This window comes from Musa acuminata, chromosome BXJ2-8 (genome assembly GCF_036884655.1).
Source record: "Musa acuminata AAA Group cultivar baxijiao chromosome BXJ2-8, Cavendish_Baxijiao_AAA, whole genome shotgun sequence".
NCBI classification, from domain to species: domain Eukaryota; kingdom Viridiplantae; phylum Streptophyta; class Magnoliopsida; order Zingiberales; family Musaceae; genus Musa; species Musa acuminata.
In genome coordinates, this window is record NC_088345.1 from 21,296,169 (window position 1) to 21,313,090 (window position 16,922).

Consider the following 16,922-nt stretch of genomic DNA (forward strand, 5'->3'; position numbering starts at 1 on the left):
CTTTGTATTTTTTTGTTATCGTAGTTAATCCTGGACACTTAAATCAATAATATGGATTAGATCAATTAACCCATCACTTACATTTGGAAAAAGAAGCAATAGTCAAACAAGGTGATATATTGCTTTTTGTGTTGCAATGTAAGGGTGGAACTGAGTTTTCATCTATTGATTATTGGTGTTTACAGTCAAGCATATTGAATATAAGGTCAATTGTGCAATAGAGTATGATAAAAATATTGTTTATTTAAATCACTTCAAACTTGCACCAAAAGTGAACCTGATAACTTTTTTAGGTTGAATCTATAACAGAGTATAATACAGTCTATTTCAAGTCATTTTTGAGTGTAGTGAGAAAAAAATTCTCAAAACCCTCCAGAACTTTACCAGTGCCATAAGAGTCAACTATTTCAATTCAATTTTGGAGTGTAACAAGATGAAACTTCTCAAAATCATATGAAACTATCACCATAAGAGTCAACTATGATATTTATTTATTTATTTATTTATTTATTTTTTATATTTTAGGATATGTTTTATATCAAATTTAGCATGTTTTATGTTGAATTTAGAGTCAGAGTGCATTTTTGTTTATTTTCGAGTGTAACAACTTGAGTTGAAGTTTTTTTAAACCATTAAAACTTTTACAATAGAAGTCAAATACGATACTAACACTAATTTCAGTATTATTTTTATTTTATAACATTTTTTAAGTATTTTATGTCAAATAAAAATATGCTTTTAAGCTAAATATATAGTTAAGTATATGTCACTTTATTTTCGAGTGTAATGACATGATGTTTCTATAAACATCTAAAAATTTCATCATCTTTGTAAAATATGATACTAACATCATTTTATTTTTTCTAAATTTTGGAATGATTTTTATAAGTGTTTTATTTTGAGTTTGGTATATTTTCATGTCGAATATGTAGTCGAGTGTATTTCAATTTATTCTTGATTATAACGACATAAAATTTTCTTTAAAATACTTAAAAGTTTTACGAAAGAGTCAACTATTCATCATAATATAATTTCATTTGAATATGTAGTTGAATGTATTTCAACTCATTCTCGAGTGTAATGACATAAATTTTTTTTTAAAAAGCTTAAAAATTTCACAAAAGAGTCAAATATGACACTAATATCCATTATAGTATTTATTTTCTATTTTTGGATGCTTTTATGAATATTTTATATCAAATTTTGACATATTTTCCATATTGAATCTTTAATTGATTGTATTTTAGTTTATTTTCGAATGTGATGACATAAAGTTTCTCCCAGATATGATACAAATACCCTTTTAAATATATTTTTATTTTAGAATAATTTTAATGGGCATTGATACATTCTTAGTACTAAATTAAAGTTGAATATATTTCAGTTTATTTTTTAGCATAATGATACAAAGTTTGAGACTTGGTGTTCAAAACTTGAAAGATTTTATATGATCCGTTATATGCTCACACCTAGAAGAGTTTAAGAAGATTTTGTACTTGCAAAATCATTATTATCTCCAAAATGATGATCTTTTTTAAAACAGAAGGAATAAACGGAGAAGAAATGTAAGAAAAATATTAATTATAGAAAAACCTGCTTAGACTATGGACGGAAGACAAAGGATGAAGGAAAAAAACAACTAGGGAAACACATTTTACCTTCACAGAGATTGAAAGGGAAGAAGAAAGTGAAAAAAAAAAAAAACCAAAAAGAAAAAGGGTTCAAGAGGAAGAAGATTGGACCATTAAAATACACTCAAATTTTTTACCAATCATATATAATAAGACTGAAATGATAAAAACATATAAATATATATATTTTTTTGAGTCCTAGGAGTACCCAAACAAATTTTGAACAGAGGGGGCGCTCACACGTAAAAAGCCATTAAGTGAAGTTTTCGAAGGTAAATTACCCAAGAAATAAATAATATTTATATAAAACTTTAGGGTATATATATATATATATATATATATATATATATATATATATATCAACCCAGTTACCGTCAAGATCAGAGCGTGGGCGTTGCAAGATCAGAGCAGTGAAATTACCCTCGAGATATTAAGGAGTTCAAGATGTGGCAAGAACGCCTGCCTTGTTTTGACTATGATAGCAAAGCTTACATCCGTAGTTCCCATCCATAGCCTCGCTTCCGTGGGATCCAATGGATATGCCTCCTGTCCTTCCCACCCACAAACTCCGCAACAAAGCCCAACCACAACATACAACACAACCAAAATCTAGTGGTATGATGATAACAAGAATGGAGGACCCAAATGACTCCCAACAAATTCAAAACATTTGCAACAATGAAGCAGATCCTACAGATCCCCAATCCACCACCCCCAATCCCTCGACCTGCGTTACCACCACCCGACCCTTATTTCCATGTCGCTCCTCCAACTCCACTGAGGAGCTGCACCCTCTCTCGCCGAGACCTCGCCATCACTGCTTCCTCGCTGCCCCTCCTCGTCTCCTCCTTTTGGTCTCGACAAGCTCAGGCCATCGAAGCACCAACCGCCAGAATCAGCACCCAAGAAGCAGATTCTGCCACCGGTGACTGTGGCAACCAACCAGTTGCACACAAGGCATTCTTGGATATCTCCATCGATGGAGAACCCGTTGGCCGAATCATTGTCGGGCTCTATGGAGACACCATGCCCTTCGGGGCCTCCCGGTTCGCGACCTTGGTGACAGGCGCCGCAGGAATTAGCTACAGGAGAAAGGAGTTTGTCAAGATAGTTCCCAGTTATATCCAGCACGGGGGTGTGAGATCATATGGCGTTGATGCCGAGCTCGCAAAGAGGGCAGGAAGCAATTTGGAGGCAGATAACTTGGTGGCGGAGTGGGAAGCTTTGTGCAAGAAATGCCCAGGAACAAAGAATGTGGCCGGATCGCTGGGACTTGTCATCAGAGACCCGACAAAACCACCACCAAAATTGAAGTTGGTTGCGAGAAAGGGCAAGCTGGAGATTGATGAAGAGGAGGTCAGGACAGACCCAAACGGAACTGAGTTCGTGATCGCCATTAACGATTCTCCAGACCTGGATGCATCAACACTGGTAGTCGGAAGAGTGCTGGAGGGGATGGATGTGGTGGAGAAGATCTCCAGGGTGAAGACCGTGCAGGAGAATACCAGCTCCCCTTACTTCAGGTGATTGTTTGTAGTTGTGCCATTCCTCTGAATCTGCAAGTTGTTGCACCAGTCGATGCCATTTCATCTGAATTGAGTGTGCTGTTTCTTCTATGACGAGCAGGGTGGCAAAGCTGATTGGTGATAAGAGGGCTGTTGTTGCCGAGAGAGGATTTAACCGCCCATATTCCAAGGTTGTAGTCACCAATTGTGGCTTAGCAGATTAGAACAGTAACTCCGTCCTTGTTCTCATCCTCTATTCTCTCCCATTTTGTTATAGTTATAGACGATGAGAGAAAAAAAAAACTGTTTGATCCGTCACATGCTTTATTCAGTGAATTCCAAATAAGATCCTTTTTGAGCCAAAAATGAAACTATACTTCTGTCAGAATCATGATCAACTACAAATTGATTGGCTTCAGCATTGAACCGGTTTAGAGTGGATAAAAAAACCAAGGACCAAGGACCAAGGACCAAGGACAGTTTTTAGTTGTTAAAAAACAAAAAAGAAAAATATGGAAAATAATGCAGAAATTTTGCTGAAATAAGGAAAAGTAACTATTTGGTGAGATGTCAACTGTCTCGTCATCAGACTTGTTACCGCGCACTATATTCATTCATACTGGTCGGTCACGATATTTAGGATGATGTAGAAAATTTGTTGGAAGGAATCCAAGTATGAAAGGAGTTTTTGAACCTTAAAAATTAAGATTTGATTATTTTATAATGACTCTCTATGTATCCTTATATTTTACTGGTTGGAGGATGTGAAAAAATACATTGAATGTTTGCATCTCTTAAATTCAAAAAGTGCTAAAGATAAAACAAATTCTTGCTTGAGTTGATGTTAACTCACAGGTAATAATAAATTGATCTTATATAATGAACAATTTGTTCTTCTTTGCAGACACAAGCAGTGTCAAATCATGTGCATCTTATGTCGACTTTTTTTATTTATATTTGATTGTTAATCTTATTAACGAATAGTTCGATTTTCTTTGTAAATGCAGATAAGAAGTGTCGAACATACGTCTTATGCTGGTTTTTTCTGATTTATATTTGATTATTGATCTCCACATGTCAATGCATAAGAGGTGCAAACAAGCAGAAATGATGCCCAAAGACCATAACTGTTCACTTCTAACTTCATACTAATGTATACATACAAAGAGAATCAATAGCGTGAGGAGTTGGTCTTTGACATCACTCTGTTCCATATGCACTCTGACTGAAACCAAAGAGATTTTAACATGGACAAATTATCTACCAACAGAACTCATCAAAGGTTACATTGCTGAAGGTTCTGAAAGCATTGGCAGACTGAGGACTGAAGATCAAAGCTATTAATTACTACAGAATATTGCTTTGAGGTAACAAAAAAATTAACATCTTCAGATCAAATATTATTCCGGTGTGATTATTTGCAGATAGATCCGAACAATCATACTGATCATTCACGCATTTTTAACAGCTAACAAGGAATATGCACATTTTCTTTCGTTATTTTGATAGCATGAAACTTCCTGGCAAAAATCAGTATCTCCAAGAAGAAAGAAAAGAAATCGAATCTTAATCTTGTGAAATTGATGCACGGACCATCACATTTGTGTTTCAGCTCGAATCACCCAAGCAAAAAAAGGGACGCGACAATCAAAAGATAGCAGCAGCACATCTTCCACCGTAAGCTGGAAACAAATGAGAAAAAGGGAACAGAACAAGAAGAGACAGGGACGAACCCGTTTTGGTCTACCCACCTGTTGTTCGATGGAACGCCCATGAGGAGCAGCTTCACCAAGTCGTGCAGCTGTGCTAGGCGCGTTATTTCTTTTCCCAGTTTCGAGCTTATCCGGTAAGCTTCGGGCTGGCTTGTGTGTTATGAATCGACATTGCAACGTACTTGTACGACACATTCTCATTTTTAACGAACGATCTAAAAGGTTTGAAGTCGAGCCTCACGCGATAAGCACGTGGGACAAAGAGACGGCGATATCTCTCGTGATCCCCGGCTCCTTTCGGTGAATGGAATATTCCCCGCGAATCTCCTTTGCTCCGACCACCATGGACTTTATCCCCTTTGTAATTGCCACAAGTATCCCTCGACCAGTCACACTATTTACTGAACCACTGGGAACCCCAGCATGCGAGTGTCACCACTTTGCGTGCCGTGCCTCTGATAACGTGCGAAGGTAGGCCGCACGAGGCCTTTCGATGCATGCGCCAGCACACGTAGGGTCAATTCCGTCATTGTGCTGACTAAAAGTAGTAGCGGTCGCAACAGTCGTCAGGTGACGGAAAGTTCTTTCCGACCGTATCGTGCCAGCTCTGTCTCCACTAGCGGTAGCTGGAGGGAGATCCCCCATCTCCAATTCTAGGTTTCCGCGTCTCCCTCTCTTCGATCTCATTGTCTCTTCCACTTCCCGCGATTTCTATATTCCCTGTTAAGGTTTTATAAACGAATTTAGGGTTCTGAAGTCTTTTTTTGTTCTCTATTCCTTTCTTAGTCAAATCCTTGCTGGAATTCACGAATTCTTGGTCTCTTTCTTTCTAGCTTTCCGTTTCTTGATTTTTTCGGTGGCAGATATCTTTCTGTGTGTTCTTAAGGTCGGATTGGGGTGATTAGGGTTTGTGGGTATTCAATTTTGGACCAGGAGGTGTTTCGGTTGGTGGTGGTTCAGGTTTGGAAGTTCGTTGATGAGGAGCAGGGGTTCCTGATGTTTACGCCGCAGAAGAAAGGGTGGCCCGGGTGGTCTCCTTCGCCGAGGGTTGGTGACGGGGTTGATAATGGAATGACGACGCCGGTGGTGAACACTAGGAGTGGCAGTGTACTGGCCTTCCTAAAGGGGAAGGGGAAGGGCAAGGGGAATAACACAGCGGAAGCGCTGCCTCTACCCTTGCCGCTGCAGGCTTCGCTTGGAGAGAACGGCGACACAGTGGTTGTGGGTGGAGGCGATGCAGAGGTCTGGCGCAATTTCAGGGAGGCAGGATTGCTGGACGAGTCTGCCTTACAGAATAAGGACAGGGAGGCTCTCGTTCAAAGGATTTTAGCACTGGAGAAAGAGGTAACCGGTGACACTGGGTTCATCCATTAGTAAATACTTTTATCTTCTTGCTGTCGCAATAGTTTGCTTATCGAGACAACTCTAGTTGTACTGATTATTAGTATTCAAATTCTTCCACTAATTCTGGATTGCCTTATAAATTTTGATGGTTTGTTTCTGGAGCTGGTTAAGTCCCCGTTTGAGGTGTTTTTTTTTCCTAATGAGTTAGAGACTTCAAAATCTTATTCTTTAGTAATTTTATTATGATCTTCAGTGCTGCCCCCTGCCTATTTCCATTTTAGCTGGGCTGTAGTGGGTCTTTACGGTCCAATTAGTGTGCCTTATTTTTGGCAAATAATGTGTAAACTATCAAAAACTCTTTTGACTCAAGAACATGAAGCAGATGAAAAGAACACATGCAGCAAAATTCATCATCATCGTGAGCGAGAATATGGATGACAAGTCTTAGATACCCGAGCAAAAGTAGACTTTTAAGTTTTATCCACTTTTGCTTTTGTTTGAACTAGTTATTGACTTGTGCTTTGCAACTTTTAAATAGATGTTTAGGAATAACACACAGATTTTGCATCCTGTAGGATTAGCAAATGTTTAATTAGTTTGGGTCATCACATCAATCTTTCTTTTTTTTTTGAAGCTTTAATAGAACAATACAAAAGTCTTGATGCAATAAAAAAATGACAAGTGACATCTAAAAACATTGTAGCATGATCTCTGCAGTGATACCCTAACAGTTAAGGTGCAGGACACATGCTATATAAGCATGTCACACATTTGAGTCTTGTAAAAGTCAAGTACACATGCTATATAAGGTTTGAATGGAAACAAGTAAATTAAAAAAAAAACATTGTAGCATGATTTAGCAAGTGCATGTGGCAAGGATTTAACATAGTATTAATGTATAGGTGTGGAATTTTGAAGAGAGTGCCTAAATTTATTACATTGTATATATTAACTTGTCATGGTCTTAGTGCTAGACACATGGCTTTAAGCTAATGGTGAGTACCTATCTGCTGCTTCCTGTCTCTTCTTCATGCTCATATTTACAAGTTTTCCAAGGCCAAGCATTCATGTCACAGTAAGAGAGGAGTGATGAGCGTGAGGATGAAGTCTGAGTAGATGGTGAAGTCATGACAATCTCCTTCCATTTGTGTCTCTTTCTTGAAAACTGGGAATGAAATGGAGCAAATAGATAAACATGATTGGTTTGAATACTGATCTCACTTATTTGTTGTTCTTAGGAGTTAAAAGATAGAAGGTGGGAGCTTTCTGGCTTCATTTACTCCAGGAGATAAAATAGAGGGATTACAAATAAGGGATTGTGGAAAATTTTCCCATCTATATCGAATTCTTGTAAAATGAGAACATATAAGTAGCACACATTTTTTTTGGATTTTAGTTGGACTAGATTGGTCTTTGTGTAGATTGCAAGAGCAGGATACATTTTGTTGCTTTGATCTTGATGAGTATCCACTTTATTTATAGGTAATACTCTTCTGGAGTACACTGACGTAGTTCTGCAGGAAAATACTGGAATTAAATTTTCTTCTATACTGGATTTTGCTACTTATCTTAGGAGTAAGGAATTTATGCATCGAGGAATCTGGAACATCTTTGTTTCCTTGTGGATGGTTAATGTTATCAATATCCAGATGAAGTGAACTTGTTTGGTGATCTTTCTGTCTACTTTGTATATATTTGGTTTTCCACTATGAAAATAAAAAGGTTCACTTCAAATTTGTTTCTTAACTAGCATGTTTATTTGGTTTCAGAAATGTTATTGTCCAATTTATAAATACAAACTTTATTCTGAATTTTAAAGTAAAATATATTCATTATTTGATGTTTTATATGCAGCTTCATGAATATCAATACAATATGGGTCTTCTTTTGATGGAGAAGAAGGATTGGGCTTTGAAGTATGAAGAAATTAGGCAAGCACTGATGGAAGTAGAAGAGACCCTGAAGAGAGAAAAATTAGCACACTTGGCTTCCATTTCTGAATTTGAAAAACGTGAAGAGAATTTGCAGAAGGCCTTGGGAGTTGAGCAACAATGTGTTTCAGATGTATGGGTTGAATTCAATTCTCATTTATCTTCAAAAGTTTTTTGTTGAACTAGTTATTGGAAGTTGTACCAAAGCCTTTGGGGCCGTGTTGCACTCATGTATCTCCCTGAAGAGTTAGAATGATAATCGATTTTTAGCAGACTGACTAGCCTTATAGACTTGCACTATTGAATATCATCTTACTTCAAATGTTTTTTGATCTAGTAATTCACCATGGATAAACATGAACGGGTTCCATAATTTGACTTGAATAGTTAAAACAATTGTGGTTCATACCAAGGCTAAGTACTGATACCTTTGCTGGAATCTTATTGGATATATACCTATCAATCTGGTATGCCTTTGTCTATGGATAAAAAGAATAAGTAGTTGAGATATAGGTACTAGATTTGACTTGTACATACGATACTCTGTTGTAACTGTACTTATTTCCCCTTTACCTTGTATATTTCTCACCCTTGATGTTCTTTGGGTACTTCATTTCTTTTTTCTAATTGATATGTGTCTTTGGGATTAGCTTTAGCTTTTACTCATGGTAGTCTTTGGATGAGTATGTTTACCAATTTACTGAATATATTCTGATTGTTTCTGTATCTTAACAATAAGAAGCTGTTGTTCCCAAATATTTGGAATCAGCTGCATGAATTCATTTTCTTCATTAATCAGGGATACTGTTACTGGATAATTTATCTCCTAGTTTTCTTTGGATACTTTTAATCTCCTAGTCTTCACCACCAAAATTCTTGTGTGGTCGCTGTTCATTACTTTTTCCGATATTTTGTGTGGTGATTGTCCTTAGCTGGTATACACTTATATCCCTTTGTTGTTTATGGATTCGCAACATTTGCAGCTTGAAAAAGCTTTGCGTGAGATGCATTCTGAACTTGCAGAAGTCAAATTTACATCCGATAAGAAGTTAGATGATGCTCATGCTCTATAGGCTGGGTTAGAAGAGAAATATTTGGAAGTTGAACAAAAATTGCGCTAGCGGAAGCAAGTCATAAAAGTTCTGTTGCTAATAGAAAACTAGAGGATGTGGAAGTGCGTGAACATAAACTTCAGAAGGAGTATCTCTCATTGAGTTCTGAGTATGATTTTCTACCCAATTTAACCAATTTGAGATTGGTCTGCCTCATTTACTTCAAAAAAATGGATGTGGGTATTTTCTGTTTGGATTATAATTTTTCTCTGGTTGTATGTCATTTTTTGAATGATACTTTTCGTGTAGATGGAAGTTGCATGAAAAGGGATAACTGAACAAAGAGAACACTTGTGTTACTGGGAAAAAAAGCTTCAAGATAGTCAGAAGCGACTTGTTGAGTCTCAGAGATTTCTTAATCAAAGAGAGGATCAAGCTAACGAGGCAGATAGATTTCATAAGAAGAAAGAAGCAGAACTTGAAGAGTCTCGGAAGATGATTGAAGCTACCAAAAAGTCTTTGAAATCAAAAGAAGAAGATATTACAATAAAATTAAGATCCATAGCTGCTAACTAAAAGGTACAGACTTATTTAAATTTTTTTGGTACTGATATATAGTTTGCCTGTAATGGGCACCATTGTCTTTGATTCAATTGCAGGAAATAGATGTTAAGATTGAGAGCTTGGGGAAGAAGGAGAAAGACTTATTTTCAAGAGAAGAAACACTTAATGCTAGAGAAAGAGTGAGTTTTTCTCGAAGTGACACTTTATGCTTTGTTTTGAATGTTCTGTTGATTGCAAATGTTTTGTGTTCTTTCCTTTACGAGGAAATAGATATCCAGGTCTATGATATTATGATCTGAGGGTACGATACTATAATAAATTGTCGAGAATTTGAGGACAAGGTTTATACAATATCCTTCTAAATTAAATTCTACTAAGACAAATTCTTGTGTTCAATGGCTGCTGCCATTGTATATAACCTTAGAATAGTTGTACCATGATTGTAGGGGTGCCAGGATTTTAATGAAGGTTCAACACACTATTATTATAAAGATGGTTATGTAGTCATGGGTTGCAGTCATGCTCGTAATTAACGTATAAGGCCTACAAATGAAAAAGTTTTCCACCATTGGGATTTTATTGTCTGGAGATTATGCTTAGTGCATCTTGGCTGTACATCAAACTTCTTGGGATAGGTTGATTGCATTAGGGTCTGTCGTACCGAACCATACCGTCCGGTACAGGCGGTACGTACCGGTCCCACAGGTTGTCGGTACGTGGACCACCTGTTACCGGTCCGAGTGTACACATCTCGTGTCCACCTGTTAAGATTTGCATGTGGACACGAGATGTGGACACTTGGATGCCACCCACTTGCCACCATTGGACTACCTGGCACTCCTTGCCATCTCTTTCTCCTCTTTTCCTTAACAGTGTCTCGTGGATCAGGACACGCATGGAATGGACTTGCACCTATATATATATATATATCGAGTGGTACACCAGAGCATACCGCTCGGTATACTCGTACCATAGTATACCGAGCTGAGCTCGATACTTCGGTACGGTACAAAATTTGCGAACCTTGCTCTATATAGTAGTATATACATTTCTGCATGTAATGGCTGACATAATCTGTCCTGTGTATAAATGATGTTTTGGCTATACAGGTGTGTTTCATGACCTCGAATCCGGTCTGGACTGGTTCACACCAGTCTATACAACCTAATAAGGGTATTTTGTTATTTTAAAATTTTCATTAACAAAAGGTTCTCAAGAAGGCAAAAGTATCATATGATCTGAAGTAAGGTATGCAATTTCGTACCATACCGGAGTTTCGACGTTCGCTTGGTACGGTACGAAACTGTATACCGAGCAGTATATCGTTCGGTATACGGCTCGGTATATATATATACATATATATATATATATATATATATATACATATATATATATACATACATATATATATATTCTTATATATAAGGCGACGTCGTCGAAAAAGGCGACGCAACGTCACTTTTTATAAAATATTTATAAATAAATAAATAAATAAATAAATAAATAATATATATATATATATATATATATATATATATATATATATATATATATATATATATATATCGTTCCGTTCGGTAATGGACGGTCCGTGTACCGGTAAGCTGACAGACCGGTATATACCACCCGTACCGGGTGGTATTATTCTGTATTATTCTGAAGAGCTTTATACAAAAAGTGTAGTGCTTCAGAATATAGAAAAGGACATAGGAATGTTTTTGAATAATGGCAGAAAGTATATGCTGACTTTACTGTAAATTCATAACCAGAATATGGCTCCAATCTTCATTGTGTCGGTAACTTGAATATGTTGTTTTGTTGTTAATGTATTGTGTGGTTGGTTGGTCTCTCTTTCTCTACGTATATGTAGTTCTCAAAATGACCTTTTAGGTTATTGGGTGTCCAAAGACCTGAGTATGCAATTATACCATTTAAGTGTCACATTGGGATACTTGATCTTTACTCCATATATAGTCGATGTTGCATAAGTTAATTATCTATTCCATCATTATGTGTTCAGGCCATTGATAATCTTATAATAGAGTTCTCTCTTCTCTGTCAATTGCCCTCTCATTATGAATTATACTTGTCATGAGTTGTATAATTTGCATTTATTTCTTTCCTGAATTGAATTCTTAATTTCTATCCTTCAAAAAAAATTTTTTTTTATGAAGATAGATGATATTTTAATTTAGTCTGGTGATGGCCTCTTTGTTAAATTTGCATTTTCAATTTATTCTTTAAAGGTGCTCTTTAGTTCAAAGACTGAATGGTTTAATCTGGTGTTCTGATTCTTTTCTATATCAAGTGATGTCTTGTGTGATTCTCTCTTACTTCATGTTCATGTCATTGTTACTATCTTTTTCTTTTACTTGGTTTTTTATTTGAAGGTGGAGATTCAAAAGCTTCTCGATGATCATAATGCATTATTAATTTCCAAGAGAGAGGAATTTGAATTGAATTTGGAGAAATGGAGAAAATCGTTTGATGCAGATCTAGAAGGCAAGGTACATGAAGTGGAGGAGAAGAAAAGGGAAATTGACTGTATGGAGGACCAAGTGAAAAAAAGAGAGCAGGCTTTAGAAATAAACTTGCAGAAATTGATGGATAAGGAGAAGGAACTTGATTCAAAATCAAAAGCTTCAAAGAAGTGGGAGGAATCTGTCAAAAATGATGAAAGGAAGTTGGAGAAAGACAGGCAACATCTAGCCAGTGAATGTGAGGAGTTACTGAAGTCTAATTCTGAACTTGAGAGTCTAAAGGCTGCAATAGAATCAAGCAAAAAGCAAATTATTAATGAGGAAGAAAATCTTAGACTGACTAAGGTTGAGAGGGAAGACCATCTCCTGCTGCAGTCCAATTTGAAGCAAGAAATTCTAGATTGCAGGCTAATGAAGGAATTACTTCTTAGAGATACTGAGGATCTTCAACTGCAAAGGAAGAAGTTTGAAGAAGAATGGGAAGTGCTAGATGAGAAAAGGTTAGCATTAGAAGCTGAGATAAAGAAATTTAATGATGAAAGAGAGAAGTTTGAAAAATGGCAATGTCATGAAAAAGAAAGGCTGAACAGTGAGGCTCTGATAGCAAAAGCAAATTTTGAGAGGGAATTGGAAGAACTTAGTCAGAAAGAAGAAGCTTTGGAGAAAGCAATGGAGCATGAGAGATTGGAAGCTTTTGAGTTGCTCAAGAGGGAACATGCTGACATGGATCGGGAACTTGAGCTCCGCAAGCATGAGCTTCAGATGGATATGCAGAAAATGCAGGGCATGGAGAAGAAACTGTTGGATAAGGAAAATGAATTTCAGATAACAAGGGATTTAGAACTAAGCCAAATGATATCTTTAAGCAGTTTAAATCAAGGTTCGCCGTACCGATGTGTACCGCCCGGTACGGGCGGTACGTACCGGTCCGAGAGGCGACCGGTACGCGGACCGCCCTCTACCGGGCGGTACACCAAAAAAAGCCTGTATCGGGCGGTAACGGTCGAAATTTCGACCGTTACCGCCCGGTACCATTCGGTAACGGTCGATTTCGACCGTTACCGCCCGATACCACTCGGTAACGGTCGAAATCGACCGTTACCACACTGTAGCAGTGCTACAGTGCTCCAACGGTCAAATTGACCGTTGGAGCCATTTCTCCTCCTATTTAAACTAATCTTCTCTCCCCTATTTCATTATACACTCTTAAACTCTCTCTCAAACATTTCTTTTCTCTCATAAACTCTATAAAACAACGATTTATGAATTCAATCGAGGTAAATTTGGGAAGATTAAGAGGAAGAACTTTCTAATCAAGAGGTATGAGTCAAACTGCTTGAGGAACTACCGATACCCAACGGTCACACTCATCCGCCCAACGTGCAAAGGCAAAGGGGAAGGCAATAGCATCAGTTGCATCGTTGGAAAGAATCGAGTCGGGCGACGAGACACCTTCACAATCACATTCTCTTTCTCGTTCGGTCCAGAGACATGACAGCAACACGGACAGCAGTGCCTCAACAGATGATGGCGGTGATACCGGGCAGTCGTTGGTCTCGTCTGCACAACTTGAGGGTGGTGAATGGACTGAGGAGCAATATTTTACACATGCCACTCAAGATTCAGATCATGGAACTCGACAAGGTACTGGTTAAGTTTATGCGCGGAAGGGAAAGGAGAAGGGGAAGGGGAAGACAATGGATGAATATGAACAAATGCGATAGAGCATACATGATATAGACACAGAAAGAGACTCATCGTATTCACAGCCATCGTATTATGAAGAATCATATGGGCAACAACAGTATGGTGATAGTTGATCATCCTTCTCTGAGCAACAGCATGATACAGAACAACACCAATATATGCCTCAAGAGCTGCCTCGGACAAATATGATTTATGACGATCAATCTACGATCAGTACCACATTGATGCATCAATGGCATACGGTGTATCAATACACTATGTCATGGGATCAATTTCATGATTGGGTCCAACAAACGTATCATATTGATATGTATCGGATCGAGGACCCCGATCCACCACCCGTGGAGGCCCGTCGTTCGTTTTGGTGGTAGAATTAACAATCATGTATATCTAGATATATGATTATTTAATTCATTTAAATTTTAGAGTTTATATTGTAACAAAATAGTCCAACAATTCAACTGATTTTTCTATAGATATTTCAATCTATAACGAGCTGAAATACGAACCTCGAACAAGACTACCTTAAAGCCCGAAAAAGATATGTGATGCTATTTTTATCAAATTTACATTGATTTTGCTAAACTTATACTATTACTATATTTATTTGTAACTTGAAAACTCTATCCTAACTTTTTTTTTAATTTTCAGGTATTTTCGGAGGGATAAATCAGTGAAATCAGGTGTACCGAGCGGTACACCTCGGTATACCGCTCGGTACGCCGTACCGTACCGTACCGAGCCAGCGTCGAAACGCCGGTACGGTACGGTTCGGCGAACCTTGGTTTAAATGATTCAAAAAGTAAGCGGTTAAAAATGGAAGAAGATAGGTTGGAAAGAGAAAAAGAAGATATCTTGTCTCACAGAAAAAGATTGGAAGTTGAGCAACTTGAGATTGAGAAGGACATTGATGCTCTTTGTATGCTAAAAGCAGGAATCTAAAAGAACAAAGAGAAGAGTTTATGAAGGAGAAAGAACATTTCTTGGCTCAGGCTGAGCAGAAGACATGCAAAAACTGTGGGCATCCACTTGGTGATATGGGTACTTATTGTATCCAAGATGCTGGAAATGTTCTACTACCAAACCTGGTTTTTGAAGAGCGTTCAAATAACATGAATGCTAAGAGCTCCCCTAATGCTATGGTGTCTGTACCTGCAGCTTCTGGTGGCCGCATGTCATGGCTGCAAAAGTGTTCAAGGCTTTTTTCCCCAGGGAAAAAGGTTGTGGATTCTTCTGAACTTCCAGTTGACAAGTCAACTGTTGGTGCCAGACTCGACCAAGAAGCTTTTGATGCTGAGACAAGTTGTAAACCTGTATCATTCCATGGTGTTGCTGATTTTTCTTATCGCCAGGAAAACAAAGAACCAAAAAGGTTAGGTGAAGCTGGAGAGGAGCCTGAACCTTCTCTTGAAGTAGCAGATAATTCTATTGATATTATGAGGACCTGGATGGATAATGGTGCCAGGGAGGTAGTAGACGATTATGTTATGCCTTCTTTTGCTCAAAATGAGAGAGAGAATTTTGCGCCTGCCGAAAGTGACACCCTACCTGAGTCTTTGAAGCAGAGACGATCTCAACCTCGCAGGAGAGGGAGGCCTAAAGCTGTAAAGAGAACAGGCACCACCAAGGCAGTTGTTACAGATGTAAAAGCTATTCTTGGGAAGAGTTCTAATCAGAAAAATCATGGATCACAGGATCTGGTTCTTGCTGGTGGAGTAAAATCAAACCTAAACTTTTCATGACTAGATAAGATTTTGATTCAATAGCCTTGGGTGGTTAATATACGAGTTCGAGGGTCAATGTACTGATTTTAATATGACAACAAAGAGAAGAAGAGAGGAGAGAAGAGGTAGAGCCAAAAAAGATAAATTATAAATTATTATGTTGAATAAGAATCTTTTAGTTTTGAAATCTCTATGTGCTTCTCCTCTATAGTCTATAAATTTCTCTATGTGCCTCACCTCCCCGAAAAATTTTCCAACAAGAGACGAACATATGAGTCCTATCAGTGAGACGACCTGTTGTGAGATGTGTTGGTCGTCCAAGCAGCATAGTTTCAACATGCAACTATTTTAAGCTTTTATGTTCTGTATACCTTCTGTTCTTTTCAGCGAGTGAGTAATATTTTTATGGCCACAACCTCAACTACATAATGATCCAAAACTCATGTTCCATGAGACCTCAGCACATTTTTTTTAGTTGATTTTTTGTTTAAGGTATTACCTAAACCTTGACATCGCCATTAGGTCTATGACAGTCCATATTGGTCAAAGCAGAATCCGAGATGGTTATAGCATTGCCAATGTCGAACCTAATGCGATCAGTCATTCGAGACGTCGTGTTTAGGCCATCGTTTGATTTGTTGCTGAAAGATTGAAATGCTAATTATATACTCGAAATAAATAGAATTCGCGAGCAGTACCTCCAGCAACGTGCAGGTGAATCATTGCTTTTTGTCTCTTTTACTCTTTCTATCACTGTTAATGAAAATACTAATTATCATAAAAATGGGTTTGAGGTTAATAACTTCATATATTATAATGCACCAAGGTGCTCATCAATTCTACTTCTTGGTAAGCCTACCAATTTGTTATTATCACATTAGAAATTCTTCCAGGGGTCCTGTCACAAAAATTGAGTTTTCATCACTCGTAGGTCCACTCATGGACCTACTAGTCGCGACCACCTCGATGACTTGTGGACCCTACTCTCATTTAAACTTTTGTAAGACAAATGTAACAATAGGATAAGGTTGAGATCCCACCATTTGGAAGGTGAATTATGGACTCAAACACCCTAGTCTTATTTAATAAACCTTTTGTAAGACAATAAGTGAGATTGTGTTAAGTTTTTTCCTATAGTTTAATGCAATATGAGAATGTTTATTATGGTAGCCAAAGTGATTTTGTCTTATATTTATTTATTTAGAATTCTTTAGTTTCTTTTTACAAATTTCTATTACAACTCTTGAAGTGCAATGGATTGATATTGGTGGC

At 37.5% G+C, this 16,922-nt stretch overlaps 1 protein-coding gene and 1 pseudogene across 1 annotated transcript; both read left to right on the plus strand.

Annotated features, from left to right (window-relative positions):
- The first annotated feature begins 2,274 nt into the window (after nucleotides 1–2,274).
- LOC135618171 (peptidyl-prolyl cis-trans isomerase CYP26-2, chloroplastic-like) lies at nucleotides 2,275–3,454 on the plus strand. Its single transcript, XM_065119030.1, has 2 exons — nucleotides 2,275–3,154; nucleotides 3,258–3,454. Exons 1-2 carry the CDS (start codon nucleotides 2,277–2,279, stop codon nucleotides 3,358–3,360), a joined length of 981 nt encoding a protein of 326 aa, XP_064975102.1. The 5' UTR covers nucleotides 2,275–2,276; the 3' UTR covers nucleotides 3,361–3,454.
- A 1,823-nt stretch (nucleotides 3,455–5,277) lies between these two features.
- On the plus strand, nucleotides 5,278–15,983 carry LOC135619323 (nuclear matrix constituent protein 1-like; annotated as a pseudogene).
- The last annotated feature ends 939 nt before the right edge of the window (nucleotides 15,984–16,922 follow it).

Bases quoted from the DNA above. Each gene is read 5' to 3' on its own strand.
- LOC135618171 (XM_065119030.1), top strand. From the start codon at position 2,277: ATGACTCCCAACAAATTCAAAACATTTGCAACAATGAAGCAGATCCTA. The intron at 3,155-3,257 runs GTGATTGTTTGT...TATGACGAGCAG, and splicing joins ACCAGCTCCCCTTACTTCAG to GGTGGCAAAGCTGATTGGTG.